This window comes from Pleurodeles waltl, chromosome 9 (genome assembly GCF_031143425.1).
Source record: "Pleurodeles waltl isolate 20211129_DDA chromosome 9, aPleWal1.hap1.20221129, whole genome shotgun sequence".
NCBI classification, from domain to species: Eukaryota; Metazoa; Chordata; class Amphibia; order Caudata; family Salamandridae; genus Pleurodeles; species Pleurodeles waltl.
In genome coordinates this window covers 270477758-270503714 of record NC_090448.1, presented here as the reverse complement: position 1 = coordinate 270503714, position 25957 = coordinate 270477758, and the positions used below count along the sequence as shown (strand labels likewise).

At 43.8% G+C, this 25957-nt stretch overlaps 1 protein-coding gene across 1 annotated transcript in view; it reads left to right on the top strand.

The window, feature by feature from the left end:
* The window catches only part of IPPK (inositol-pentakisphosphate 2-kinase), a 247777-nt gene that overhangs the window by 82339 nt on the left and 139481 nt on the right, over positions 1 to 25957 (top strand). Inside the window, exon 4 of the mRNA XM_069206685.1 lies at positions 25193 to 25259. Within this exon, the coding sequence (XP_069062786.1) occupies positions 25193 to 25259 (67 nt within the window). The remainder of the gene's footprint in view (positions 1 to 25192; positions 25260 to 25957) is intronic.

Here is a 25957-nt window from a genome sequence, read left to right as displayed (position 1 = left end):
ACCTCAAATGCTGTCAGGTTGTAGGTCGCTTATGCATATGCAAACAGTTGTCTTGGCATCTACATTAATGTATTAATATTCAGAAATGTAGAGTACCGACAAGGAATACACTGTATGTCTACCTCAATATGGTGCATTCCCAGTAAATAAAGGCAACTAGTCTTCCTTGCCATAGAAAAGGCTAATGACGCCTGAAATAAGCAAGGAGGTGAACTGCATTAATTTGTGATGCATTAAATAAGTGATTTGGCACATGTCACATTTTTGACTGTGTTCATTTTATCAGCACTCCAAAGTGGCCTTCTGAGTGCTTATGTGCTACATAAAAACAGTAGTAATGACCCATTGTCAATATCTTTCAACAGATGCACTGCACTTTGTAATTACATTTTAAACTGCTGTCGCCTATATCTAAAAATATTCCAGCACATTTCATTTAAAGGAATCTACTTTAGTGTCATGTGTTTCCTTACAGCTGCATTCTTTCACCAGCTACAAATACCAAATCACCTCACATTTCTGTCTCAATAAGTGCAGCAAGAATTAATATTTTCTTGTTCTTGGTCATTCACAGTTAGGTTAAAGATATCCCGTGCCATCTTACCTAAAAATTAGAAGATGTTACCAGGGAGATGAAGTGTTAGAAACACCCTGCCACCATATTGCTTGTGAATTTGATGCGACACAGTGTTTACAACACAAACATGGCCACTACTGGAGCTAAGTGTGACACTGCTAGCACCTACAAGCCTCCATTGGTCTTGAGGAAAAGTTGACGGAATCCCCCCTCTGAAAATAATGGTGGTTGGAGGGGGGAGGAGTTTGCGGACTAAGCCCACCCCTAGCCTTGTAGTCTGCCTCTAGTGGGTTTGTGCAGATTGGACACGTCGGGGAAGATACTTGGTGGAGGTGGGATAGTTAGTTTGCCTTGAAATTGTGATAGGGAATTTGTCTGGAAGTGAACCCCAAAAAACACAAGACCAGGATCATGTACCTATCAACTTTTGAGGGCAAATCAGGGTGGTAGTGTTCTTTCGCTCTGCACTGCAAACACTCTTGGTACTAGGTCCTGGTTCTGGTGGGTGGTGTAAAATGTATTACATTTTTGCATTTCAAGGCATGACTGATAATTGCCTTTGGAGTTTATCTGCTAGAAGAGCGCACACTGGAAAACTGGAAATTCAAAGCACCTGTCATTGTATTCACTGTTTGTTTATATGTGGAGAACACCGATGGAACTATGACAAATTTGCTTTTGAGAACTTTGGGTTTCTTATCTAAGTGAGATTAGCAAGACCTATTTTTTCTTCAGTTCTTAGTTTAGCCCCATGTTTTCCACCTTTGGCATGTCTCTTCGCAGCCAATTTATGGACACTGAGGAGATCTGCCCCACTGCCAAAGTTGTTGTGAGTGTCCCAGCCCTGGATTTGACATATTTTTAGCCCTCGCCTGTGACAGTTATAATGTATAAATGCCACAGTAACAAAACGCTTACACATTCTTGATGCTTGCTGCAGAATGCCTAGTTTCGTTGCCTTTCAGTCATTCACCCCCCCTTTATGCCTCATATCTTTGCATTGATTTTTTGTTTGGTTCCTTGTTTATTACTTACACTCACAACTGTACCACTCCATTCCATGCCATTTCACTCCTCTCTATGCCAATCTACTCTGTGCTGCTCCACACTATGCCACTACACGGCACTCTACTGTACTCTACGCCACTGTATTCTATGCCACTCCATTCTATGCCACTCCATGCCCCTGTACGGCACTATGCCACTCCACACAACAAGCCACTCTGTGCCAGTCTACTCTACGCCACTCCACTCCAAGCCACTCCACTCCTGCACCATGGTACTCCAATCCACGACACTCCAATCTATTGTACTCCAATCCATTGTACTCCAATCCACACCACTTTACACCAGTAAACTCTGTGGCACACCACAGCACTCCTTGATGCGCCACTCTCTGCCAGTCTACTATATGCCACTCCATTCTACTCTGTGCCACTTTTTTCCACACTATACTACTCTAGGCTGTCCGATGCTATACTGCGCCTCTCCACTCTGTGCTAATGTGCTCCACTTTTCTCCACGCTACACTTCTCCACACTGCTCCACTCTACTGTACACCACATAACTTTTTGCCACTCAACTTTTTGCCACTCGCTACAACTACTTTATACCACTCGCTTCAACTCACTGGCACTCTGTGCCACTCTCCTCTATTCAAGTCTATTGTATGCTACTCCACTCTGTCCTATGCCAGTCTACTCCATGTTTTCATTTTACTCTATGGCACTCCACGCCATTCTTTGCCACTCTCTTCTGTGCTGCTTTACTTCATTCCACTCTATGGTGCTCCACCCGATACCCCACCCAGTACTTCACCCAATACGCCAGTCAACTCGACTTTATGCTACTCAATACAACTCTACTCCACTGCAATCTGTGCCATTTCTTTTTACTCTGTGCCACTCTACACTGTCACTCTATTCTATCCCATGATATTCTGTGCGGCCCTACTCCACTCTCCTCTACACCACTCCATGCTATGCCATTCCACAATATTCCCCTCGACTCTGTGCTACTCCACTTCACACCACTCCACTCAACACCAATCCACTCTGCCGCTCCACTCTGCTCTGATAGTCATTCTGCTCTGTCACTCCTCTGCTCTGTGTCACTCTGCTCTGCACCACACCACTCTGCTCTGCACCACACCACTCTGCTCTGCACCATATCACTAGATTTTAGCCAGTGCTGAACAGCAGCCACCCTCCTGTACAGCGTGGGTAAAAGACAATGGCAAAACCAATAGCTCTTGCATAGACCAGACCTATTGCATTTGCCTGTGGTTCCTTCCTGTGTGATACTACAGCAAACACAGCTCCCACATTTATTTCATCAGAAGGTATATAGGCTCCACAGATGTAGCATAATCAAAAGAGAAAGAGGTTGGAGCCAGTAAATACAGATACACATTTTATTTATTGCATTATTCACATGAACCTCCACTATAATTTGCACAAAATCTAAGTCTTCAATAAACCCAAAAATGATTCAAATCTGAATTCAGAGTATATCAATATAATTTCCCAAGTGTTGTGCACAACCCCATTCAGCCACTCATTATCACTCATACATATCAACCATCCCATCCACTTCATTCAACCATATAAAATACAGTCAACAAACTAAAAATAGAAATCCCGAATAAATCTGGCATTGGACATTAATTTGTGACATAAATAGATACTTTTATCAATTGTCATCCAATAATATTTGGTATATTCTTTGTAAACATTCCTATAATACTTGAATATGCCTTCTTCATTGACTTATTTAAATTGCATACATTCTGTGTCCAAATTCACACGTTTATTGGTTGGATGATGTTTAAGTCTTGCTCTATCAATTTCCCAATAAATGTGCACAACTTTTGTCATCTAATGTCCAGCACATTGAAGTCCTCGTATATGTCAAGTGCTTGTTTCCTGTGTGCACACGTTTAAGATAAGGATATTTTAAGTTTTAAGTTTAAGATAAGCAAGGATATGTATTTTCCTGCACCTCAATGAGGCAGGAGAACATTATTTTTGGCCAATATTAAGAAAATGACTCCCGCATGTTCGTAATACCTGACACTTGTCTCGGCTGCCTAAGCTGCTCCGTAGATGCAGCTGCTGCACACTGCAAAACCAGCTGACTGCTCTGTCTCTCCTGCATATGTTTAGGGAGTTTACCTTCTGAGGGGAAGGAGACGGTACAGAGGGCATTCTGTCAGTACAGTGCGCACAGTAGGACAAGACTTAGTTGCAGTTCCGCTCAAACCATGCTGGAGCACTTCAGCAGCGTGGCAGTGTCCTTCCTGTCAGCCTGTCGATGTCTGATGGAGTAGTCCAAAGATCACACAGTGACTCAGACATGACGTAACTGCGAACACCTGCTTCCTGCTGTTATCTTCAAAGAATAGAATGTCTTATCTCGCACATTAGAGTCTGATGGGAGAAGATTTAGCCTTGCACTATTGATGGGTATTCCCCTGACAGGGTTTGCATGTACCTAGCTATTGTACAGCACTCTGTGGCCCAGAGGAGGCACCTTCCACGTTAAGGGTCCACTACTTGAGCATTGCGACCACAGTCGAGGACTGTGAGGTTGAGGGAGAGGAGCCCTCTTCCCTGGGCATCACAGCCATGGTCTAGTGCTGCATGGCCCAGTGGAGGTGGGCCCCTCCTCTGTCTCACAGCTGTGATTTGGTGCTGAAAGGCCCTTTAGAGGCGGATCCCCCTTCCCTGGGCCTTACAGGTATTGCAGAGGGCAGAAAGGCCCATGGGAGGAGGGCACCCAGCCATATTCTGCCACTGTGTGGCCAAGGAGAAGGTGGTTCTGTCTCCTTGTCCTCAAAGCCATAGTGTAGTGCTGTGAGGCCCAGGTGGTGCCTCATGTCCTGCACTGTGACCCTGCTTATAGTTCAGTTGTGGAAGCCACTAGACAGCAATATGTGATAAGCAGTAATCTGGAGTGGATATAATTTTAGGGAGTACAGGGACTTTTTTAATTGTCAAAATGCATACTAAGTGACTTACAATGGCGGGGGTCATAGCAGGAGCATCCATCACAGAAAAGTCCTTCGAGGTCGACGCTGCACTTAAAATACTATGCCAAAGTGCAATAAAGCAGGAAAATGTCAGCAAAATCTAGCATTTTCCATTTTGTGTTGAAAATCAGATATTCCCTTTGTGATATAGGTTGTTTTCTGTTTTAACTGAATTACTGAATCTGTGTGTACATGGTGCACAAGCCAGAATCTCTGCATGTGGGTGCTTTTGAGTTAGGTTAGTGATAAAATATCTACGGCTTTTTATATATAGACCTTGAGCCCCCACATGTGGGTTTTCAGATAATTTATTATAGTGCCTTTAATTTACTGTTCTTCCTCAATTTAAAAATAATCTGTAAGGATATTCATATCCTTAACAAAGGCACGTGGGGAACGTTTTTAATCTTTGTAATCCTTCTCTGTTGAATTTCACAGGAAAAGTATGCCATCATCCCTCTTTGGAAACGTGGTATTAAATTTCAAATTACGGCTTGATTGAAGTTGTCACAATAGTCTTGTTTTTTTTTTTTTCAGCCAATAAGTGCATCAGAAAAATAAATGAATGTGCTCAATTGTGATAGCATTGTGCGATCTTGTGTGTTGTCGTAAGAGTGCCTGATTACATGACACGGACTACTTTTAATCTTTTAATTTTTAAAAATAATGTGGGATGTACAAAGTTATAAATTCTTTAGTTATAATCCTATTACCTCTTGTTAAAAAGAGGCGCATGAGAATCTCTTTGTATTTACGATGCTTGGAAAAAATGTAAAAAGGATACAGAATTTGTGTGTCAGGGTGATCCTGTCTTTCCTCATAAGAGATCGTCATTTCACTTGCTTGAGTCATGTTGCTAGAACGTTACAATATTCTAAACTTTACTCTTAGAAGAATTGACATTGCTGTACATTTAGAGGTGTCAAATAATTCCAGAACTCAAAAATTATTCCAAAGCCCAGGCTGAATTTTTGGCTGCAATGACACATTGTTGTTGGACTGGCAATTGTTTTTTTAGGAGTTTAACCAAAGAATTGTGGGTCCAGTAACAAGAACACAATTGTGAATTCTACGTGGCCATGCCTTTTTCCTTGCACTTGCCAGTTCTTTCTCTGTCCTTTGAGTTAGAATGCCTCCTGCTTATTCTTGCTTCTATCCATTCCATTCTGTTACCATGGCGTGGTTTCTTCTCCTAAATATGTGTTCTTTTTCATGTTGTTTCCTCAATTACATTCTGGTAGCTTATAACAGAATGTGTCATATCTTGCCATGTGCATTATGTCAGTGGCAGCTGTTCCCCCCACCTCAGCCTTCCAGAGTCTCTAGAAACAGTCATGTGGTGCACAAGTGTGCTCCACTTCGATGAAGAAGTTTTTTTTCACGAGAAAGAAATACAAAATGAACACAGCAACTTTCTAATAAATGAGTGCTATTGTCGGACCCTGTTTTGGGGTGTGGAGTTGGACAAACAAGGGATACTGCGCCTAAGCCATTGGTGCTGGGGTTGTTTGCCTCTGATGTAACCATTGTTGGTCTGCAAACCAGGCCAAGTCCAATTCCTTCAGCACTTGCACTTGTCTCTCACTGGTAGCAATGGCGAAGAGTCACAGGATTTTTTTATTTCCTCCGGTTCTTGCTTCTGTAACCGAAACAAAAGTGGACACACCACCCAAGGAGGCTCCCATGTCACCTGCTCAGCTCTCCTGGGGTTGCCCCTGAGTGGCTGGCACGGATGAAAAGAGGGATTTTTTTTTAAAATCCTAGGACAATACTCCCCTAGAGAGGGGGGGGACCATTGCAAGAGGGGAGCCCATAGCTTCCTATTTTTTCAACCTCTGCTCAAGGCCACCCACCTTCAGATCTAATATAGCTGTCTTCACAAGCATATCAAGCCAACTCCTATGTACAGGGGGGCTGCCATCACCCATTTCAAGCAAATCTCCCTTCTGGCTAATAGAATGCCGAAGAACAGCAGACTCCTACTGTTTCTCGACCATCCAACTGAATCATTCGGTTTGCCAAAGATAATAAGGGGGAGATTTACGATAACTTACTTCCCTATAATCTGCGACAGTGTTCCCACCACCTCAGTCCAAAAAGCAGCAACTCCTGGACACTCCATAAACATGTGTACATCCATGGCATTTGGAACTCCACATTTAACGCAATTTATCACTTCCCCTTTTTTTTTTTTTTTAGTTAGTTTTGCTGGGGTGATATAAGCTCTGTGTATCACATACAGATGGTTTTTCCTCAACGGGGCAGCCTTTACTACCTCAAAGCAGATTCTCATGGATTCTTGCCATCCTAACTGTGCTGTTTCTTTCATCATAGTTCCTTGCCATAACTGCTCCGGCAATTTAAAGTCACCATCAATCGACTCCAGAATCTCCCAATACAACCTTGCTACCATTGGGGGAGCCATTAAAAAGATCTTCTGCTAAGGGGTTTTCTCCCTGCCGGCTTCGTCGAATAGACTGTGCCCAGGCTGCCAATTGAATGTATTTAAACCTAGACAAGGTTCCCCCTGTACTATCTCTCAGTTCATCCCGGGGAAGTAACCTCGTCTCTTGTAAAAGATCTACCCCAATATTCCAAGCCGGCTTCCCTTATTGGTTTGGCCAAAACATCTTTCAAACACTCTGGAGTACCCGGAGAGTCCCAGATCTGAGTACGCTGATTATCTATCTTAATGATGTACTTCACCTGGTGCCAACACATTGCTGCATCCCTCAATAATTGTAATCTTATTTTCTTAAAAAAATTTGGATCTTCAAATTTAAAAAGAAAGTGATGTGCTGCCCCTGAATAGATCGTGTCATAGCCTTGAACATAGCACCCATTGCTGTATCGTCCAGAGAGGTGAATAACATCCTCAAATTTCTCAACAGGAAGGCCCATGCATACAACTGCAAGTCCGGCAATGATAGACCTCCCTTCTCTCTCCTCCTCGTTGTTACGATATCTGCCATCCATTTTGAGCAGAATAGCATTCTGAATAAAGTTAATCTTTGGGAGAAGAATCATTTTAACCAGGTTCACCCTACCCAATATCATCAACGGGAGATGGACCCAGCCCCTCATTAAATTAGTACACTCCAATTTCTCAAGGTCATGTGTAATTAATACACCTAAATACCGCATTTCAGCCTTCCCATGCCAGCTCTCCCCTTCTTGGTTCCATGCCATTATTTCAGTCTTTTCTGAGTTAACTTGATAGCCAGAAACAAAGCCAGAGTCTTCGGCTAACCGTAGCAGGGCTGGGAGAGAGGTCGACACATCTGTGGTCAATACTATTAAATCATCTGCATAAAGTGCTACTTTCCTCTCCCACTTAAAAGGCGCTATTTCAGGATACTGTCTTATTCTTCTAGGGAAAGGCTCGATGTATAAATCAAACAAAAGTGGAGATAATGGACATCCCTGCCTAGTACCTTTGATATCCTAAAGGAGTTTGTAAGTTTCCCATTGATTAAAATTCTAGCAGAGGGGTCGTGATAAATTTGTTTTTTAGCCCTACAAAAATTAGCCCCCAAATTGTGGCTCCTCAGAATCAAAGCTAAGTAACCCAAATTAACCCTGTCAAAGGCTTTCGAAGCATCCAAAGCTATTACCCTCAAGGGGATCTTATAAACAGTTGCCACATCAATTGCCCCAATTAGAGTATGCGTAAGCTCGTACCTGCCTTTAACAAAGCCCTTCTGATCTACAATAATAAAATCCTTCAACACAGCGTTTAAATCTTTGCAAATAACTTGTAATCCGAGTTTAACAGCGAAATGGGTCTGTATGACTCACACCTAACCGGATCTTTTACTCGGTTTCAAAATCAGTGAAATGACTGCCTCGTTCCAGGAAGTCGGAATGGGGGAGTCCTTTGCAAAAACCTCGGAAAACAATCTTAACAAAAAAGGCACTAATGCCTGCTCCAAAACTTTATACACTTCACCCGGGAGACCATCTGGCCCTGGAGCCCTCCCCCCTTACTACCGCTCAAGACAGCTATAATTTCACCTGAAGTGATAGGTCTATTCAACCCGCGCTGCTCTAGGGATAAAGAAGGGAGAGTATCTTCCTCCAACCAGATTTGAGCGGCTGATTCCGTAACCGTTATCTCCTCAGTATAGAGTTGGGAAAAGAATTGCAGAAAGGCCCTATTGATATTTCCACACTCACTGGTCCTCTGTCCTTGCACTACCTCGACTTCCTTTGACTCGAACAATGCAGTTCCTCACTTGATCCCTTTTAACTTTCCACGCCAAAAGTTTCCCTGGGCTCTCCCCATATTCAAAGTGCGCCAACTTACTTGCCTCCCATCGCTTTGCGACCCTTGCTTGCAAAAGGGCTTCCAGTTGCTGATTAAAAGCATCCAACCTCTGCTGCCCTACCCGCTTCTCCTCTTCCTCCGTACTCTTCAATAGCTGCTCTCTGCAACCCCTCATCTCTATTTGAGATACTCTAATTCATCTCTATATTGCTTATTCTTATAGCTGGCAATATTTATGAGTATCCCTCGAAGCACTGCCTTATAGGCGTCCCAAACCACATGAAATGCGGCTGTACCTAGATTCACTTTTAAAAAAACTCCTCAGTCTCTACACGTAGCTTAACTCCCACTTCTTCATCTAGCAATAAGGTGCGATCTAACGTCTACTGACTCACCCCCCTCTCTTTTAGTAGGTTCATTTTTAGTACTACCGCTCTATGGTCTGATAAGTGAGGGGGAAGATACACTATGTTTACTACCGCATCACACCATGCTCGATCGACCAAAAAGTAATCCATCCACAAAGTGTGGGTATATTTCTTGTTTTTATATGAAAAACCTGCTGAGGGCCTGCTCTGTCCCTCCTCCAATCATCCAATGCCCTTTCCTTCATCATCCTTCTCAGAAACTGCTGAGACTTCGAATTGACTATCGATCTGCTTTTGGTTGATCTGTCCAGCTTACTGTCTAGAATTATATTGAAGTTTCCTGCCATTAACACTGGGTCAGAAAAATCCAAAAGCTGACAGAACAGCTTCTTGAGAGGCTCTATATCATCACTATTGGGGCCTTAATATCCTACCAGTGTGATAGGTCTGCCAAATAAACTTACTTTAATTATTATCCATCTACCTGTATTAGCCATATTGACCTTTTAATATTACTGCATCACACTGATGCTTAAACAGTATTGCAACCCCTCTAGTATTAAAGTCCTGTTCACATAGGCGGACCCAATTCTGATTTCTAAACAGAGCTTTACCTTCGTTCCCAGTTAAATGCGTTTCTTGCAATATCAAAACCTGGGCGGAAGAATCCCTCAGATACTGTAAAATCATGTCTCTTCTACCTCTCACCCTCAATACATTTACATTCCAGGACAACATTTGAAGTCTTTAATTACAACTAACACCTTGAGCTGCCTCCTTCTTATACATCTCTTACGGTTTGTCTAAAATACTGAGGTGTAGAGGACTTTCTTCTACTATTTTTTTTCCACTATTTTCTCCCATCTGCTCCCCACCCTGTGCTCCCCCAAACACAAGCGTGACACCCCTTCCCTCCCTTGGAGAACCCTCCATTCATACGGATCTATGACCCAATTTAGAAGCACCAATTGGTCATTCCTTGGCGGGCACAAATTATGTCTCGATTCCTCCATCTTTAATGGTCTCCAGCAACTCATCCGCTGCTTTCACCTCTCCTATATTATACATTTCTGATGGATACAAACTACCTGTAGATTCCTCACCTTATGAATTCATCCTTGTGCCAGCATCTGACGGAAAGTTAGCTCTCCACGTCGCCACTCCACTAAATCCATTTATGCCAGTAGGTGGGCTAAATTTTGTTATTTGATGTGGAGAGAAACAGAAAGATCCCTTGAAAGCCCACCTTTCCGATGTTTTGGTATTTGCTATTGATTTAGCAAAGAAAGGCTGTTCAGTAGCTACAGTGAAAGGTTATTTGACCGCTCTATCAGCTTTTCTTTGTCTCACAGATCAGCCCTCTTTATTTAAATCTCCGATTGTACATAGGTTTATTAAGGGCTTGCTTAATAAGTTTCCCCCCACGCCCTTTCACATGCCTCAGTGGGATTTAAATCTTGTTTTAACATTTCTAATGGGTTCACCGTTCGAGCCCATGCATTCATGTCCTTTAAGGTATTTGGTTCTTAAGACTGTATTCCTTATTGCTACAACCTCTGCTAGAAGGGTTGGGGAGCTTCAAGCCCTTTCCGTAAAATCCCCCATTACCTTCTTTTTTCCTGATAAAGTGGTACTGAAAACCAGGGCGGCTTTCCTGCCAAAAGTTGTCACTCCTTTTCATATGGGGCAAACTATTACCCTTCCCTCTTTCTACCCTCCTTCTCACCCCTCTAAAGAGGAAGAGAGACTCCATCGATTGGACCCTAGAAGGGCTCTCAGTTTTTATATTGAGAGGACAAAAGACTTTCACCTAGAGGATCAGCTTTTCGTGGGGTATGTTGGTCAGCGGAAGGGCAGAGCAGTCCATAAAAGAACAATCTCCAGGTGGGTCATTCTTTGTATAAAAGTTTGCTACTCACTGTCAAAGAAAGCTCCTGAGGGTATCAGGGCTCACTCCACCAGGGCTAAGTTGGCCACTCTGCCCTGGCAAGGGGAATCCCAGTGGTGGACATTTGTAAGGCAGCAACTTGGGCGTCCCTCCACACTTTCGCTAGGCATTACTGCTTGGATGCTGAGGTTCGGAGGGAAGGCCATTTTGCGCAATCTGTTTTACAGGATTTCTTGGTGTAATCAGAGCGGGCACCCACCTTCGAGTGCGGTACTGCTTTGGGACTCTATTCATAAGGTGAGGAATCCACAGGTAATTTGTATCCATGAGAAGAACAAGTTACTTACCTTCGGTAATGCTTTTTCTGGTGGATACAATAGCTACCTGTGGATTCCTCACAGTCCCACCCGCCTCCCCGTTGCCTGTCTGATTGCACTAGGATATGTGGTTGTATAGATATTTGTGTATATTGATATTTTTTCCTGTATATATCAAGTATGGTTTTTGATTATGTTGGATCATGAGGGTTTTATGTATATATGTATTTATTGGATTTATTGTGGAAGTCGGTTCTCACCTGTTCACCTCAAAGGCACGTAAAAAATGGGTGAAACTGATGTCAGCACGCCGGCGAGGACCTCTTATTGGCACGGTGATGTCAGACGGAGTTGCGTGGAGCCGTGCAATTGTGACGTCCTCGTCAACGTGGAGAGCTAGGAAGAAAACTTTCTGTCGGATGCTGGCGCAAGGATGAATTCATAAGGTGAGGAATACACAGGTAGCTATTGTATCCACCAGAAAAAGCTTTACCGAAGGTAAGTAACTTGTTCTTTATTATTATGCATGATCCTAAGAGTTGCCGGGAATCTCATCTGAACCGAGGCATCCTGTTTCCTAAAATCCTCCATCCGCTTCCCCAGCTCCCACTACCTATTTATGGTTACACTGGACAAATCAGACCTAACCTCAAAAGTGAAGTTATCTCCTTTTAATGTTTTCTTTCTAAGTGCCAGAGTCAGGATTTTCTCTTTCAAGGAATATGTCTGAAAATGTATCAGAATCCTCCGAGGCTTAAGACTATTTGACCTTCTCTTAAAGGGGTCCCTATGGATCTGCTGGATGTCCCTTGCTATTTCTTCCGGAGTCTCTTCCAATGAAAGCGAGATCTTAAAGAGAGAACTCAAAAACATTTTTTAATCACTTCACTCCCCATACTCTCTCCACCTTTTTCCTGACGGACCAAGGTCCCTTGGGGTGCCATCAAAGGCTGTTGTCGCAAATTGTAAGTATGGCTCCCTCCTTGACCGCCTCCTTCTCCCTCCATCTCCATACCTAGTGTCTTTGGAGCGCTACCATTCATCCCTGCTTCTGTAGTAGCTAAATTAGCTGGAGACCTAACGTTAAGAAAAGCTTTCACCGAAGGGGTCAACTTAGAGCTTGCAGTTTTTTTCTTGTTTTTTTAATGGTTTTTGGGGGCTTTAATCCAGCCTTTTCGCTTACTTCCCCACTTCCCAGTTTGGCGCAAGGCAGACTTTGCCTATCCGGAGGGTTATGGCGCCTCATAGAACCCAACTTTGGGTACACAAAACCCAACTGACACTCTCCGCTCCCAATTACTCTTACCTTGCCCTGGAGCGCTCCTTTACCAGACGGAGGACAAATAACAGCATTTCCAGCACACTGCCTTCCTACCAGGTTCGAAATCAAAGCTCTTCCAGTCTTACCCCGGAAGGAAAGCCGGGACGTGAGTTGTCTGGAGCGACCAAGCTCTGACCTCACCCTGAACCAAGACAGCCTGGGGTAGCCGTCAGGAACTCCACCGACGGCCCCACAAAGCTCCAAAGGTTCTCCCATTCACTGGAGCCGAAGATTCGCTGAGGACGCCGCGTCTGAGTGCTGGCGCCCGCCAGGGGAGACCGGTGAGTACTTCAGCGCGCTGCAAGACGTGCAACCGCTATGTTCTCCCTATGTCTTTGACACAGGATTCTTAAGGAGGTAGTGTAGGGGCGCATCAAGCTCAGAACTCAACATTCACCCAGCAGCACGATAATTGGTAGTCCAATCTAGTTCCAACTTTTTATAAAAAATAATGTACTTTAATAAACTCAATAATGAACGCTACAATATGCAGGTATGAAAATGAATATTCAGTGACATGGGGCCACAATATCCACAGGTTGAGGTCCCCTTCCTCTCACTATCCCAAAACGTGGTTTAAGATAAGTTGCGGCAGGTTTCATGCACCTATTCTGTGTGCTAACTGTAGTGTGTCAGAACTCTGGTCATGTTCATGGAAGCAGCAGCTGTGGAGGTTGCAACCTGAACTCTATCTGGTATGTAGATTCTTGTACATGGTGATTTGACCCTGACCATTTGGGCAGGGTGAGAGGTCATGGGGCTGCTGAAGGCTTTTCTCAGGACAGTGCTGCAGCTCCGACACCAATCACGGCAATGGGATAGCAGCATGGACTGCACCACTTCAGCTACGTACGCTTCCTGACTTGCAGAAGCACAATCCACTTTTGCTCATTGTCACATTGGCGCAGTTCACTTCAGCATACTTCGGAAGCGCCAAGGTAAAGTAATTTCATGCAAAATAATTGATGCTTTGATCTAGAAGCACATTGGATGCTTCCCCTTCAGTTTCTCTGGGCAGATGGCCCTCAGCTCCGAAGGCGGTTGTGTCTGCTCTCCCTAGTAGTCAACACCTCCTGAAGGGTTGAAGCTTTTTCTCTCTTCTTCTGAGGCAGGCCAGCCTCCTGGTGATTCAGGACATGGAGGCAGCTCCTCCTTCCAGATTAGACACCAGGTGATGTCCCCTCAGCTCTGAGAAGCTGGCTGTCAGGCAGGTACCAGCTCTGGTTGCACAACAGTCCTCTTGGTACTTTGCAAAGCATCGTTTCCCAGACCATTGAGAACCTGGAACGAGAACAGCAAGTGGGTCAGCAGCTGCCACTTTTAAACAGATCAAGCAGAAGGGATACAGATTCTTTGGCTGAAGTCTCAGAACTCCCTTGGGTTTCCTTTCATGTGTCCTTTCTAGCATGTCTCCCTGACCCAGCCATTGTGTAGACTGATGTTCCTCACAACAGGGTTGTCCCCACTTTAAAACATCTACAACAGAGACACAGAGGTGTAAGCTAAGCTTCTGCACCGATCAACAGCGACTCTGAAAAGTAATTTAGGAAAATAGACAAAAGCTTGGTCTGCCCTAAAGAACCTTTCAAACTCTGAACAACAGACAGAGAGGTCCCACCCTCAGGGATGTGGAATTCCTATCGCCCGACGCCCAGGACATCTTGTTTGGGGTCAAGGTGCAAATAGTTTTTATGTTTACTTTGTCCTTGGGACAAGTGGGCCCAACCCCCTGCAGCACAAACCCTTTGGCTGCCTGTTTACAGAGAGTGGAATTCTCTGCAGTTGAGGTAATGTGTTTCCAAAAGATAATGCTGTTCGAACTTGTATTTATGGTTCATTATTTGAAAGCCTTCATTATTAGGGTGAGTGCTGTAAATAAATGTTTTAAGTTCACACTTCACTACTGACGTTGGTTCCAGTACAAAAAGAAAAAACGTGTACACACGTTTGACAAGTTTAGGCTAAGAGGCTAAGTATAATGCTCCCAGAATGCTCTCTGATTATATGCAAATGAAGTGTCATTTAGTAAAATGTGTTGATGCATGCTAGTATTTCCAAAAAATATTTCTAATGGAAAATCAGTGTAACCATTTTCAACACGATTATGGGAAGCATGAAAATAAACACTGACAAAGCCAACTGATCTGACATATTTTTATAAGTCTTTTAGTTTCATCAATGCGTGTCTTGTTTTGACATGGCTTTTCTAACACTTTATTGTTGTGGGAGCTACCAGGCCCTCAACATTGCAACAAACATTGGCAAAACCCCCCCAAAAAGTTTTTGAACTCTTAAAGCACACGTTGCCACCAGCGGCATAACAAAGGCCCCGCAGCCGCCCTCCAGAGGGCCCCTTCAGCACAGCACCTGCCCTGAGTGAGTCTGGAGAGGGGGCTCCTCCATGTTCTTTGCAAAGGGGCACCCTCCAGTTTCGTTACGTCACTGATTGCCACTGTAGTTCCTGACACTGAACAAAACTACTTTGTGTGGCAATATGCTCCTTGTGGAAGAGCAGAATGCGATTACTCACAGTAAAGCCAGCCGAAAGAGAGAGAAATAGAAGTTTAATAAAAACAAAATGTCTTTGTTAACACCAGACCTAATTAGGGACCAAGACCCACATGTAGGTAGCTTTTTGCATGTCGCAAACAGCGACTTTCGCTGTTTGCGACGTGCAAAAAGCACATTGCGATGCACAAACCCAGTTTTGCGATTCAGTAACCTGGTTACCGAATCACAAAACGGGTTTCCGACTCGCAATTAGTAAGGGGTGTTCCCTTCCTAATTGCAACTCGCAGTGCAATGTAGGATTGTTTTGTGACCGCGAACGCGGGTGCAAACCAATCGCAGCTTGCACCCATTTCAAATGGGTGCTAACACTTTCGCAAAAGGGAAGGGATCCCCATGGGACCCCTTCCCCATTGTGAATGTCACTGTAAACATTTTTTCAGAGCAGGCAGTGGTCCTGCGGACCACTGCCTGCTCTGAAAAAATGAAACTAAAACGTTTCATTTTTCGTTTTTGTTATGCATCTCGTTTTCCTTTAAGGAAAACGGGCTGCATTACAAAAAAAAAATACAAAAAAAACTACTTTATTGAAAAGCAGTCACAGACATGGTGGTCTGCTGTCTCCAGCAGGCCACCATTCACGAGGGGGTCGCAAATTGCGACCCACCTCATGATTATTCATGAGGTGGGCATTTGCGAAGCCCTTGCGAATCACAGATGGTGTCAAGGACACCATCCTACATTCGGATTTGCGACTCGCAATTTGCAGGTCACAAATCTGAACCTACCTACATGTGGCCCCAAATTCTTAAAGAAAGTCACAAAAGTGCACCCATGGTATATGTCGTACCCCTATAAAATATTTGTGAACTGTATTTTAGCATGGGTAAATACGATGTGTAGATTTGCTCATGTGAAAATCTATTGAGCATTTGCAAGTTCATTTTCCCTCCAGCCACTTTCTTCCCAACCCTGGAAGAAGTTATAATTCTGCCATTGTCAGGAGTAAATGTCCAACCTTTCTTATTATGGGAAAATATTAGAGAGAAGCTGGTAAAAATCTTTAAAACATGCAGGTTAGTTGGTTTGCAGACTCAAAGGCATTCCAGCCCTGGAACTATTGCTTACTGCTTCCTCCAGCCCCAGTATGCAGATCTGCAGAAAGGTGGCAAAATAAGGAAATTGCTACAGTAGGGTTTGAAACTCCAAGTATTCAAGCCCTACTATGGTAGTAGCCCTGGCATAATCAGAGAGGCTATTAATTGCTGCCATAATGTGTCGCCACACTACATGGCACCAAAGGGACAAGTAGATCTTTTTACAGGACAAGTAGATTTGAGAAGCAACCTGTCCCCTGGACAAGTAGATATTTTAATAAATTCCACACCCCTGCACCCTTTACCGCTCACCACCTTACAAATGGCTGTGCTCAGGAAGACTAATCAGTTGCTCCAGTAGCTTCATACAGTGAAATATCCTGATTCAATTTCTGAAGAGAACTCTGATTCCTTTTTCCTCATTTCATTGTCTCACCTCTATTACTCTGGTTCACTCACACACAGTGATTGCACCACTCAGGCCGCACACACAAATAAGTACATGCACTGGGATGTTAACACTAAGGTCTGGGTCAGCATGTAGCAGTGAAACTTTGCATGAGTGGGCCAGTAGGCCTCCACTCCTGTGACAGATAAATAGGTCCCATCTACTGATTCACAGAACATAGTACGTTGCTACCACCATGCTGCATGTACATAAATGAGGCCACGTTTTATGTGGCTCTCTTGGTCATGTCGAGGGACAGACCTAGGTGTGCACACACCCACCCCAACCTACCACTCCCACCCCTCCCGTGATGCTGGGGGCCAAAATAAAAAAACAGGATACCAGATGCTCTTAGTTGGGCACTCATGGTAGGGGATCAGGACTGTACACCATGCAGAGGACATTCCCCTGTCAGTGGCTATTCAAGAACTACTTGCACTCACCCTGTTCTATTTCTATCTAGTGCAGTCTTTTGTCTTTTAAAGCCAAGGTATATATTCACCCCATGCCTCCAGCAGACACCACTCACTTCTTGGGCTTGGTGTCCCATTTTGTGTCTATAAATTTAAACCAATTCCTCCACCAGGAGTTGTTTAACCCCTTCGCTGCCAGGCCTTTCCCCCCTCCTGTGCCAGGCCTTTTTTTGCCTATTTGGAGCAGTTTGCGCTTAGGCCCTCATAACTTTTTGTCCACATAAGCTAACCAAGCCAAATTTGCGTCCTTTTTTTCCAACATCCTAGGGATTCTAGACGTACCCAGACTTTGTGGGTTCCCCTGAAGGAGGCCAAGAAATTAGCCAAAATACAGTGAAAAATGCATTTTTTTAAAAAAAAAATTGAAAAAGTGGCTTCAGAAGAAGGCTTGTGGTTTTTCCCCTGAAAATGGCATCAACAAAGGGTTTACGGTGCTAAACTCAGCAGCTTCCCAGCTTTCAGGAACAGGCAGACTTGAATCAGAAAACCGAAGTTTTCAACACAATTTTGGCATTTTACTGGGACATACCCCATTTTTGCAATTTTTGGTGCTTTCAGCCTCCTTCCAGTCAGTGACAGAAATGGGCATAAAACCAATGCTGGATCCCAGAAACCTAAACATTTCTGAAAAGTAGACAAAATGCTGAATTCAGCAAGGGGTCATTTGTGTAGATCCTACAAGGGTTTCCTACAGAAAACAACAACTGAAAAAGAAAAATATTGAAATTGAGGTGAAAAAAACATCAATTTTTCTCTACATTTTACTCTGTAACTTTTCCCTGCAATGTCAGATTATCGAAAGCAATATACCGTTACGTCTGCTGGACTCCTCTGGTTGCGGGGATATATAGGGCTTGTAGGTTCATCAAGAACCCGAGGAACCCAGAGCCAATAAATGAGCTGCACCCTGCAGTGCGTTTTCATTCTATACCGGGTATACAGCAATTCATTTGCTAAAATATAAAGAGTAAAAAATTGCTATCAAGAAAACCTTTGTATTTCCAAAAAGGGCACAAGGTAAGGTGTTGAGGAGCAGTGGTTATTTGCACATCTCTGAATTCCGGGGGGACCATACTAGCATGTGAATTACAGGGCATTTCTCAAATAGATGGCTTTTTTACACACACTCCTATATTTGGAAGGAAAAAATGTAGAGAAAGAGAAGGGGCAATAACACTTGTTTTGCTAATCTATGTTCCCCCAAGTCTCCCGATAAAAATGATACCTCACTTGTGTGGGTAGGCCTAGCGCCCGTGACAGGAAACGCCCCAAAGCGCAACGTGGACACATCCAAATTTTTAAAATAAAACAGAGGTGTTTTTTGCGAAGTGCCTACCTGTAGATTTTGGCCTCTAGCTCAGCCGGCACATAGGGAGACCTACCAAACCTGTGCATTTCTGAAAACTAGAGACCTAGGGGAATCCAAGGAGGGGTGACTTGCGGGGCTCGGACCAGGTTCTGTTACCCAGAATCCTTTGCAAGCCTCAAAATTTGGCTAAAAAAACACATGTTCCTCACATTTCTGTGGCAGAAAGTTCTGGAATCTGAGAGGAGCCACAAATTTCCTTCCACCCAGCGTTCCTCCAAGTCTCCCGATAAAAATGATACCTCACTTGTGTGGGTAGGCCTAGCGCCCGCGACAGGAAACGGCCCAAAGCGCAACGTGGACACTTCCAAATTTGTGGAAGAAAACAGAGGTGTTTTTTGCGAAGTGCCTACCTGTAGATTTTGGCCTCTAGCTCAGAAGGCACCTAGGGAAACCTACCAAACCTGTGCATTTCTGAAAACTAGAGACCTAGGGGAATCCAATATGGGGTGACTTGCGGGGATCGGACCAGGTTCTGTTACCCAGAATCCTTTGCAAACCTCAAAATTTGGCTAAAACAACACATGTTCCTCACATTTCTGTGGCAGAAAGTTCTGGAATCTGAGAGGAGCCACAAATTTCCTTCCACCCAGCGTTCCCCCAAGTCTCCCGATAAAAATGATACCTCACTTGTGTGGGTGGGCCAGGTGCCTGCAACAGAATAAGGCCCAAAACTTGAAGAGATAGAAGGGATAGCACAGCGAGTTTATAAGGGCATATTCTTTTATACATCTTTAGACGGACTCTGCTTTGGGGACCCACATAAGTGAGGTGTCATTTTACTTGGGAGACTGAGGGGAAAACTGGGGAGTAGGAATTTTGTGCTGGAGCGGTGATCCTACTAAGAAAAGTCAGGAAAATATACCTTTTTATGCAAATTTTTAGGTTTACAGAGGAGTCTGTGTAAGAAAATGTTGGGGGAGCCACGCAAGCCACACCTCCCTGGACTCCTTGGGGTGTCTAGTTTTAAAAAATGTCTGGGTTTTGTAGGTTTCCCTAGATGAAGGCCGCACCCAGGACCAAAAACATAGGTGGGCCCCCCCCCCCAAAAACAGGTATTTTTGTAATATATCATATTGATGTGTGCACATACGTCCGTGATGTGCCAAACACTAAAATTGTGAAAAGAAACACACTTAGGTTATGTGAAGAAGACCCCTCACCCACCAACCAAGTTGGTGGCATGCTTCATCATCGGGGTCCCACCCGAGGCACCTAGCGTGTCACAGGTGTGCTGCGACGCCTGATTACAGCAGAGCAGGTTTTGTCATTTTTACCACACATACTGGTTGGATTTGGCACGAGGGTGAGTGATGGTTCAGTGGATAAAATTTTATTAACAAGAGATTTCACAAAAATGAAATGCACTGCTAATAACTGAAAGGCAAAAAACTGAACCAATGACTCACAGCTCGTGAGCTGTAAAGCCGCGACAAGGCACCAACCGCTTTACAGTCCATTCACACACCTTTCATACATGACACGCACAAGACCATTCACACCGCCAGCCACGGGCCCAGCACATTACAACACTCACATCGACAGACCTTAGAAGTTGTCCCTGGTACCTAAGTGGATCCTGCCCCCCTCGGGGGTAGATGGGCGTAAAACAATTGGCCAATCTGCCCCCAAGGGGGGCAGAAATGGGCAACACCTCTGTGCCCCCTTTTAGGGGGCGACCCTTCCCAAAGGGGGCACCCCCAGCACAACACAAAACAAAACAAAAAAATCCCTGCCGTATTGGTGGTTTCTGCCCTCCTTGGGGGCAGATGGCCTACAAAAATAGGGGCAGAGATGGCCAATCCGAACTTTCCCCACCTTGCCCCCAAAATAAACAATAAAAACAAAATCCCTTGGCGGCAGATCAGCCCAAAAATTGGCAATCTGCCCCCGGGGGGGGGGGGGGGAATACTAAAAAAAATAGCCCCCCAGTGGGGCGCCCCTTGCCCAAGGGGTCGCCCCCCCAAAAAACTTTACAATAAAAATAAATCCCTGGTGTCTATTGGTTTTCGCCCCCCCCAGGGGCAGATTGCCAATTTTTGGGCGGATCTGCCCCCAGGGGGGGGGCGAAATACAAAAAAAAATTGTCCCGGGGGGGGGGGAGGGGCGACCCTTGCCCAAGGGGTCGCCCCCAAAATACAAACAAATAATAAAATCCCTGGTGTCTAGTGGTTTTCGCTGCCCCCAGGGGGGGTGAAATACTGAAAAAATTGCCCCCCAGGGGGGCGACCCTTGCCCAAGGGGTCGCCCCCAAAATAAACCTATCACAAAAAATCCCTGGGGTCTAGTGGAGATTCCTGCTTCACGATCGTGGAGCAGGAATCTTGTGAAAACAGGCACAGGGGGAAAGGAAAAACCCTTTCCTTTCCCCCGTGTCTGTTTTCACCACCCCCCGCCCCCCAAAAACGGAAAGGACTCACCTTTTAGGTCCTTTCCCGAAGACGCGCTGGTAGCAAATGGCTTTTAGCGTGCCCGGCAACACTAGATGACGTCAGCGCGCTGTGCGCGTGCTGATGTCATCGGATTGCCGTGGGGGGGGCGGGGTGGAAGGGGAAGGTCTTCCCCTTCCATCCCCGCCTTGGGGGGGAGGGGGGTGCACGGGGGGTGTCCCCTCGTCCAAGGCATAGAAGCGGTTAACATGCTGATTTTGGCTTGCCTCGTGGAAGCCATCCATAATAGCTAGCAATACATATTGGATCAGCAGCCACCCATTTACATGTGTGTTTCATACAAGATCTCAACAAATATCTGTGGTTCATGATGGGAAAACAACACTGACGCTACAAGGGGACGATTTTCGGTCTGAATACCCATCTGCTCCTTTCAATGATGGTAGGCTCTCTTTTGCAGTTGCAGAAAACTTACTCCTACCACCCTTACCCAAATATTAAACTGATGAGGTTCTCGTCATAGGAACTGTCTGAGTGCAGTCTTGCCCTTGTCCTCTGAACTCTATTTAGATGTTGAGTTCATTTGACCCATTCAGATCTTTCCCTGTTCTGTTAAGGTTGATCCATTTCACTGGGGAAATTCTGAACTCTGAGTTTGCAAAGCTTTCCTTTCCCTTAGACTGATTAGCAGCTATGCAACAAACAGTTCATAAAATTGTTCCTGAACAGCAGTTCAGTGTAAGACTTGTAGTTACGTTTTATGATGAATGATCATGTAATGTGTATCTTGGACCTGTGCCACCAGAACAGGCCAGCCATGTTCACCTTTCTTGACACTTCCTTTGAGCTAATGACCCCATGATCTGAGCCCTCTGGTTGTGAGCCTCTTCTGCCTGCCATACAGGTCACAACTCCCTCAACAGCCTTTAGATGTATGAGAGGGGAGTGGGCACACTGCAGTGATATCACCATCTCTGTATTGTTAAACCAATCCAGGAAATTCCCCACATTAACCTGATTGAGTTCAAATCGGTCTCTTCTCTGTAGAAGTCTTGCTTATAGTATTCTAGTCCAGAGTGGCAGTGATTCACGCAGCCAACACCACGCCCCTCTTGTACATAAGAAGCAAGAGGCACTTGCGGCTCTGCTTCAATCAATAGAACTACATTAGCAAGTAACCTGAGAGGAAACAAGATCAATCTTTGGCCCCGTCAGCAGGAGAGAGAGCACATCCACCTTCCAGGGAGGGGTGAATTCTACACCCTCATTGTTGTGAAATACATTGCTCTGTGAGCTAACCTTTGCCCTCCTAAGCATCTTTGAAAATATAGATGTCCTTCACCAGAGAGCACTACTGAAGCATATGGATAAGGTTCTCTAATTTTGCCTTGTCAGCTTGCCCAGTTGCATATAGATGAACCACGTATCTGGGTGCTTCAGTGCTTTTGGATCTGTACCTCTCCTAACACGTTGTATTCCATTGAGACAAGGTGGTGTTTAGGACGCTTTCCACCATTTTCAGAAGATGCTAATGGAGTTCCGTTGTAAATGGACGTTTTTCTTTCATGTGGTTTTCTGAACCCACACTGCTCCTTGTCTGAGAGTATGTTGCACAACCTTTATATTTGGTGTACAGTACTTTTTATATAGGCAGAACTGGTCTCTCTTCCACAGATCAACTGTTTGAACTTTGGCAGTAAAATCCTCTGTTTTCCACTGGCACCCCTTGCAATTAACAGACCCCCACATTGTTGTGATAGCACATTCCAGCAAAGCTGAAGTGGCTTATTTGGTAAATTATTATTATTTTAAAATCTTTTTATTTAGATTTCACAAAGTCAAAACACATTAAACAGTAGTGAAAAGACCATGTGAAAGCTGCAAACAGCCAGAATGTAAATCAACTATATATATATGTATATATATATATATATGTGTGTGTACATGTGCGCTTTGATAGTAGATAAGGTTATAAACTGGACCAAGGCAGGCAAATATAACTGCACTTTTAGTTTCTTGATGCACTCGCTCCAAACTACCTAAACTCTACAGGGACCGGTCCTCACAAGGATAGTGTTTTGTCTGGAACTGGCAGTGTTTATCCACGCTACGAGGACCGAACTGGTTCTTACAGCTTGGGATATAGATATATATATATTTGCATCCACTGCAGTAAACCTAGACCTTTGCGAGTTTGTGAGGGCAGTCTTGGTTTTAATATTCCAGTCTTTTTAACGTCATCATAATAATATTAAAAAATAAATATTGTACCTTTTTCATCATTTCCCAGATGTTGATTGTGCCTTGCCACCTATCGTTTATGTCTTTCTACGCCAGTCTGAATGATATGGTTAGCAATTATTTTGTAATGGCCATTCATTTCTCATTCTGTTGATATCCATATTAGGGTTATTTTATGGTTGGCATCAATTATCATCTCATCATCCCTTTAGCTAGAGACGTTCTTAGCATTTCTGCCAAGTGAAATTGTACCTTAGAACAAATCACTGGGCTTTAAGTGTGCTCTGCTTCTCTCCATCTGTTATAACTCCCCCTATAGTATTAGCACCTGGACGACTTTTCCATATTGGAAAGCCAGAAAATCTTCTCCAGCCCTTAACACGCCACACTTTGGGGCCCGTATAAGTCACTAAATACAGGTCTCTCTGCCTTACTTGATTTCAGCACAAGCTGCTGGAACTAAGTTGCAGGAATCAGTCCATCTCTTTTTCTGCTATGTCATTAAACTCACCCCGAGTTGGGACTCATCAATTTCTTTTGCATTGCTTTTTGAATTGTGCGATGCCCTGCAAGTACTGCGTTATATCTGGGTATTTGGCTTCCTCTTTGCAGAGGGTCTGGACTTTCTGTACCCGCTGCCCCAGTGAGTGAGATAATTCACAGCTTCACCACCGTAGCCCTTTTCAGCTGAGCTTTTATTAAGCTCCTCACTTATTGCATAGAGGCCGCATATTAGGTGGCCTCTCTTTGCTGCCATATCAGTTCAGTGACCATAATCTCTCTTGCTTTGCAGTTTATAAAGACAGCAAGGGACATGAATGGCACAACTGTTGAGGTAAACACTGAATTACCTAATCTGATCAAGGATCTTATTCAGGATTTCATGGTGGGTTTAGGAGCCCAGCATCAGTGAGGTCACATGGTTTACCTTTCAACCTCACCCAGATATCCAAATTAAGTTTCAAGTAATCTCTAATTAAACTACACTGTGAATTTGAATGGTATGAGTGGACATATGCAGTGGGTTAATGGAAAATAATTATGCCGAGCTTGGGTCGTACATGTTGATTCACAAAACTTATTTCCTTTGAATTTAATGTTAGGATTACTAGGATTTGAAAAATGGGTAGTTCCTCAAGCCTTTTTCATATAACAGTTTACATATCTTACGAACCATCGTATTAGCTTATTAGAGAGGTGGGACATTTACATGTTCTCAAGTTTGAAGACCAAGGCCCTCATAACAAGTGGCCCATAAAAATCTGTTATTTCCCTCCTTGGAAATTCCTGTTACCAGTGGTCCCTGTAATTTTGAAAGAGATGAATTAACAGGAATTATAATGTTTTCGGAAATAACATGAAGAAAACTGACTTGCTCTGATGATTTCCACACGTTTTTCCTGCTCTTCCTCAGGAGACTTTGCCTGCTTGCAGCAGGTAACATCCCTGGGTGGAATACAACTCACCAGCGGCGTTCCCGTTGACTTTATAAATCCATGGGTCTGGTAACTTATTACTGGGCCCATTGGAGTTATTTTGCCATTCGTAATAAGGGCTCAAATAGACACTGATGGGTTTAGAGTGATACTTCCTTATAAACCTGTTGATGTTCTCTGTTCTTCTTAGTTTCCAACAGACCTGTGTTCTCCTTCTATTGTCCTTCTAATGTGGAAGTTCAAAACATAGTACTTATAAGGTACAAACAAGGATTCTGTGGTAAATAATTGCAGCAAGCTTTAAAATTGTTCTTCACACTGAGCTGAAACTATGCCTTGCTCATCACTAGCCTTTCGTCTGTTTTAATTTTCATATTTAGTCAGATATGAAGATAGCATGATTTGCAGCTGTAAGACTAAAATATAATAAAAATGTATTAATGCACAGAATATTCTTTGTTATAGGAGGTTGTCCAGCTACCTTTAGATTTTTTGAAACGACTTTGTTTGAAGATCCAGTCTGAAAGACCAGGTAAGAGCCACTGAATTCATTTGTTCATGCAGAGGTGCACTTCTTTTAACATTCTTTTTAATCAACACTACCAGCCTCATGCTGATAGGTTCTATGGACCAGATGTACGAAAGGATTTTACCCATTCTGTGTCTATGGGAAAAAGCTTTCGTACATATGGCCCTTAGTTCTTCTTACATCTTGTAGGACAATTCTACAGTTTGTGCACTGGAGAAACAATGCCTTTTTTGGAGATGCCAAGGAGTTTGCCCCGCTCCTCATAGAGTATCATCATCTGAATTGCTGTTTTGTAGGATTGAGTTTTATGATTCTCTTGCTTTTACCACCCTCCTCCTCATGCATAAACCGCATATGTCTTGTGGTGAAATGTATTTTTTTTTTTATTGATTTCTCCTTTTAAAGTCTTTCTCCCATATGGATTTCAAATTGTAGTAGATCATTAAACTTGCTATATGCTATAAAATGCTTTACAACGACCATATGTGTATTTTTCAAAAACACTGATTCTCCTTGAGACGTAATTAACTCTACATGTAACACTCCTTATCAAACACAAATATGTAATCCATGTCGTTGAGAATCACCTTATTTATTGTGTTAGAAATGACAGGCCTAATAACCTGGCAGTTGTTTAGGTGCATGCAGCTTCTAGGTGAACATGATCCTTTACAAGACCTTGCTTGAGAAATGGATGTGTG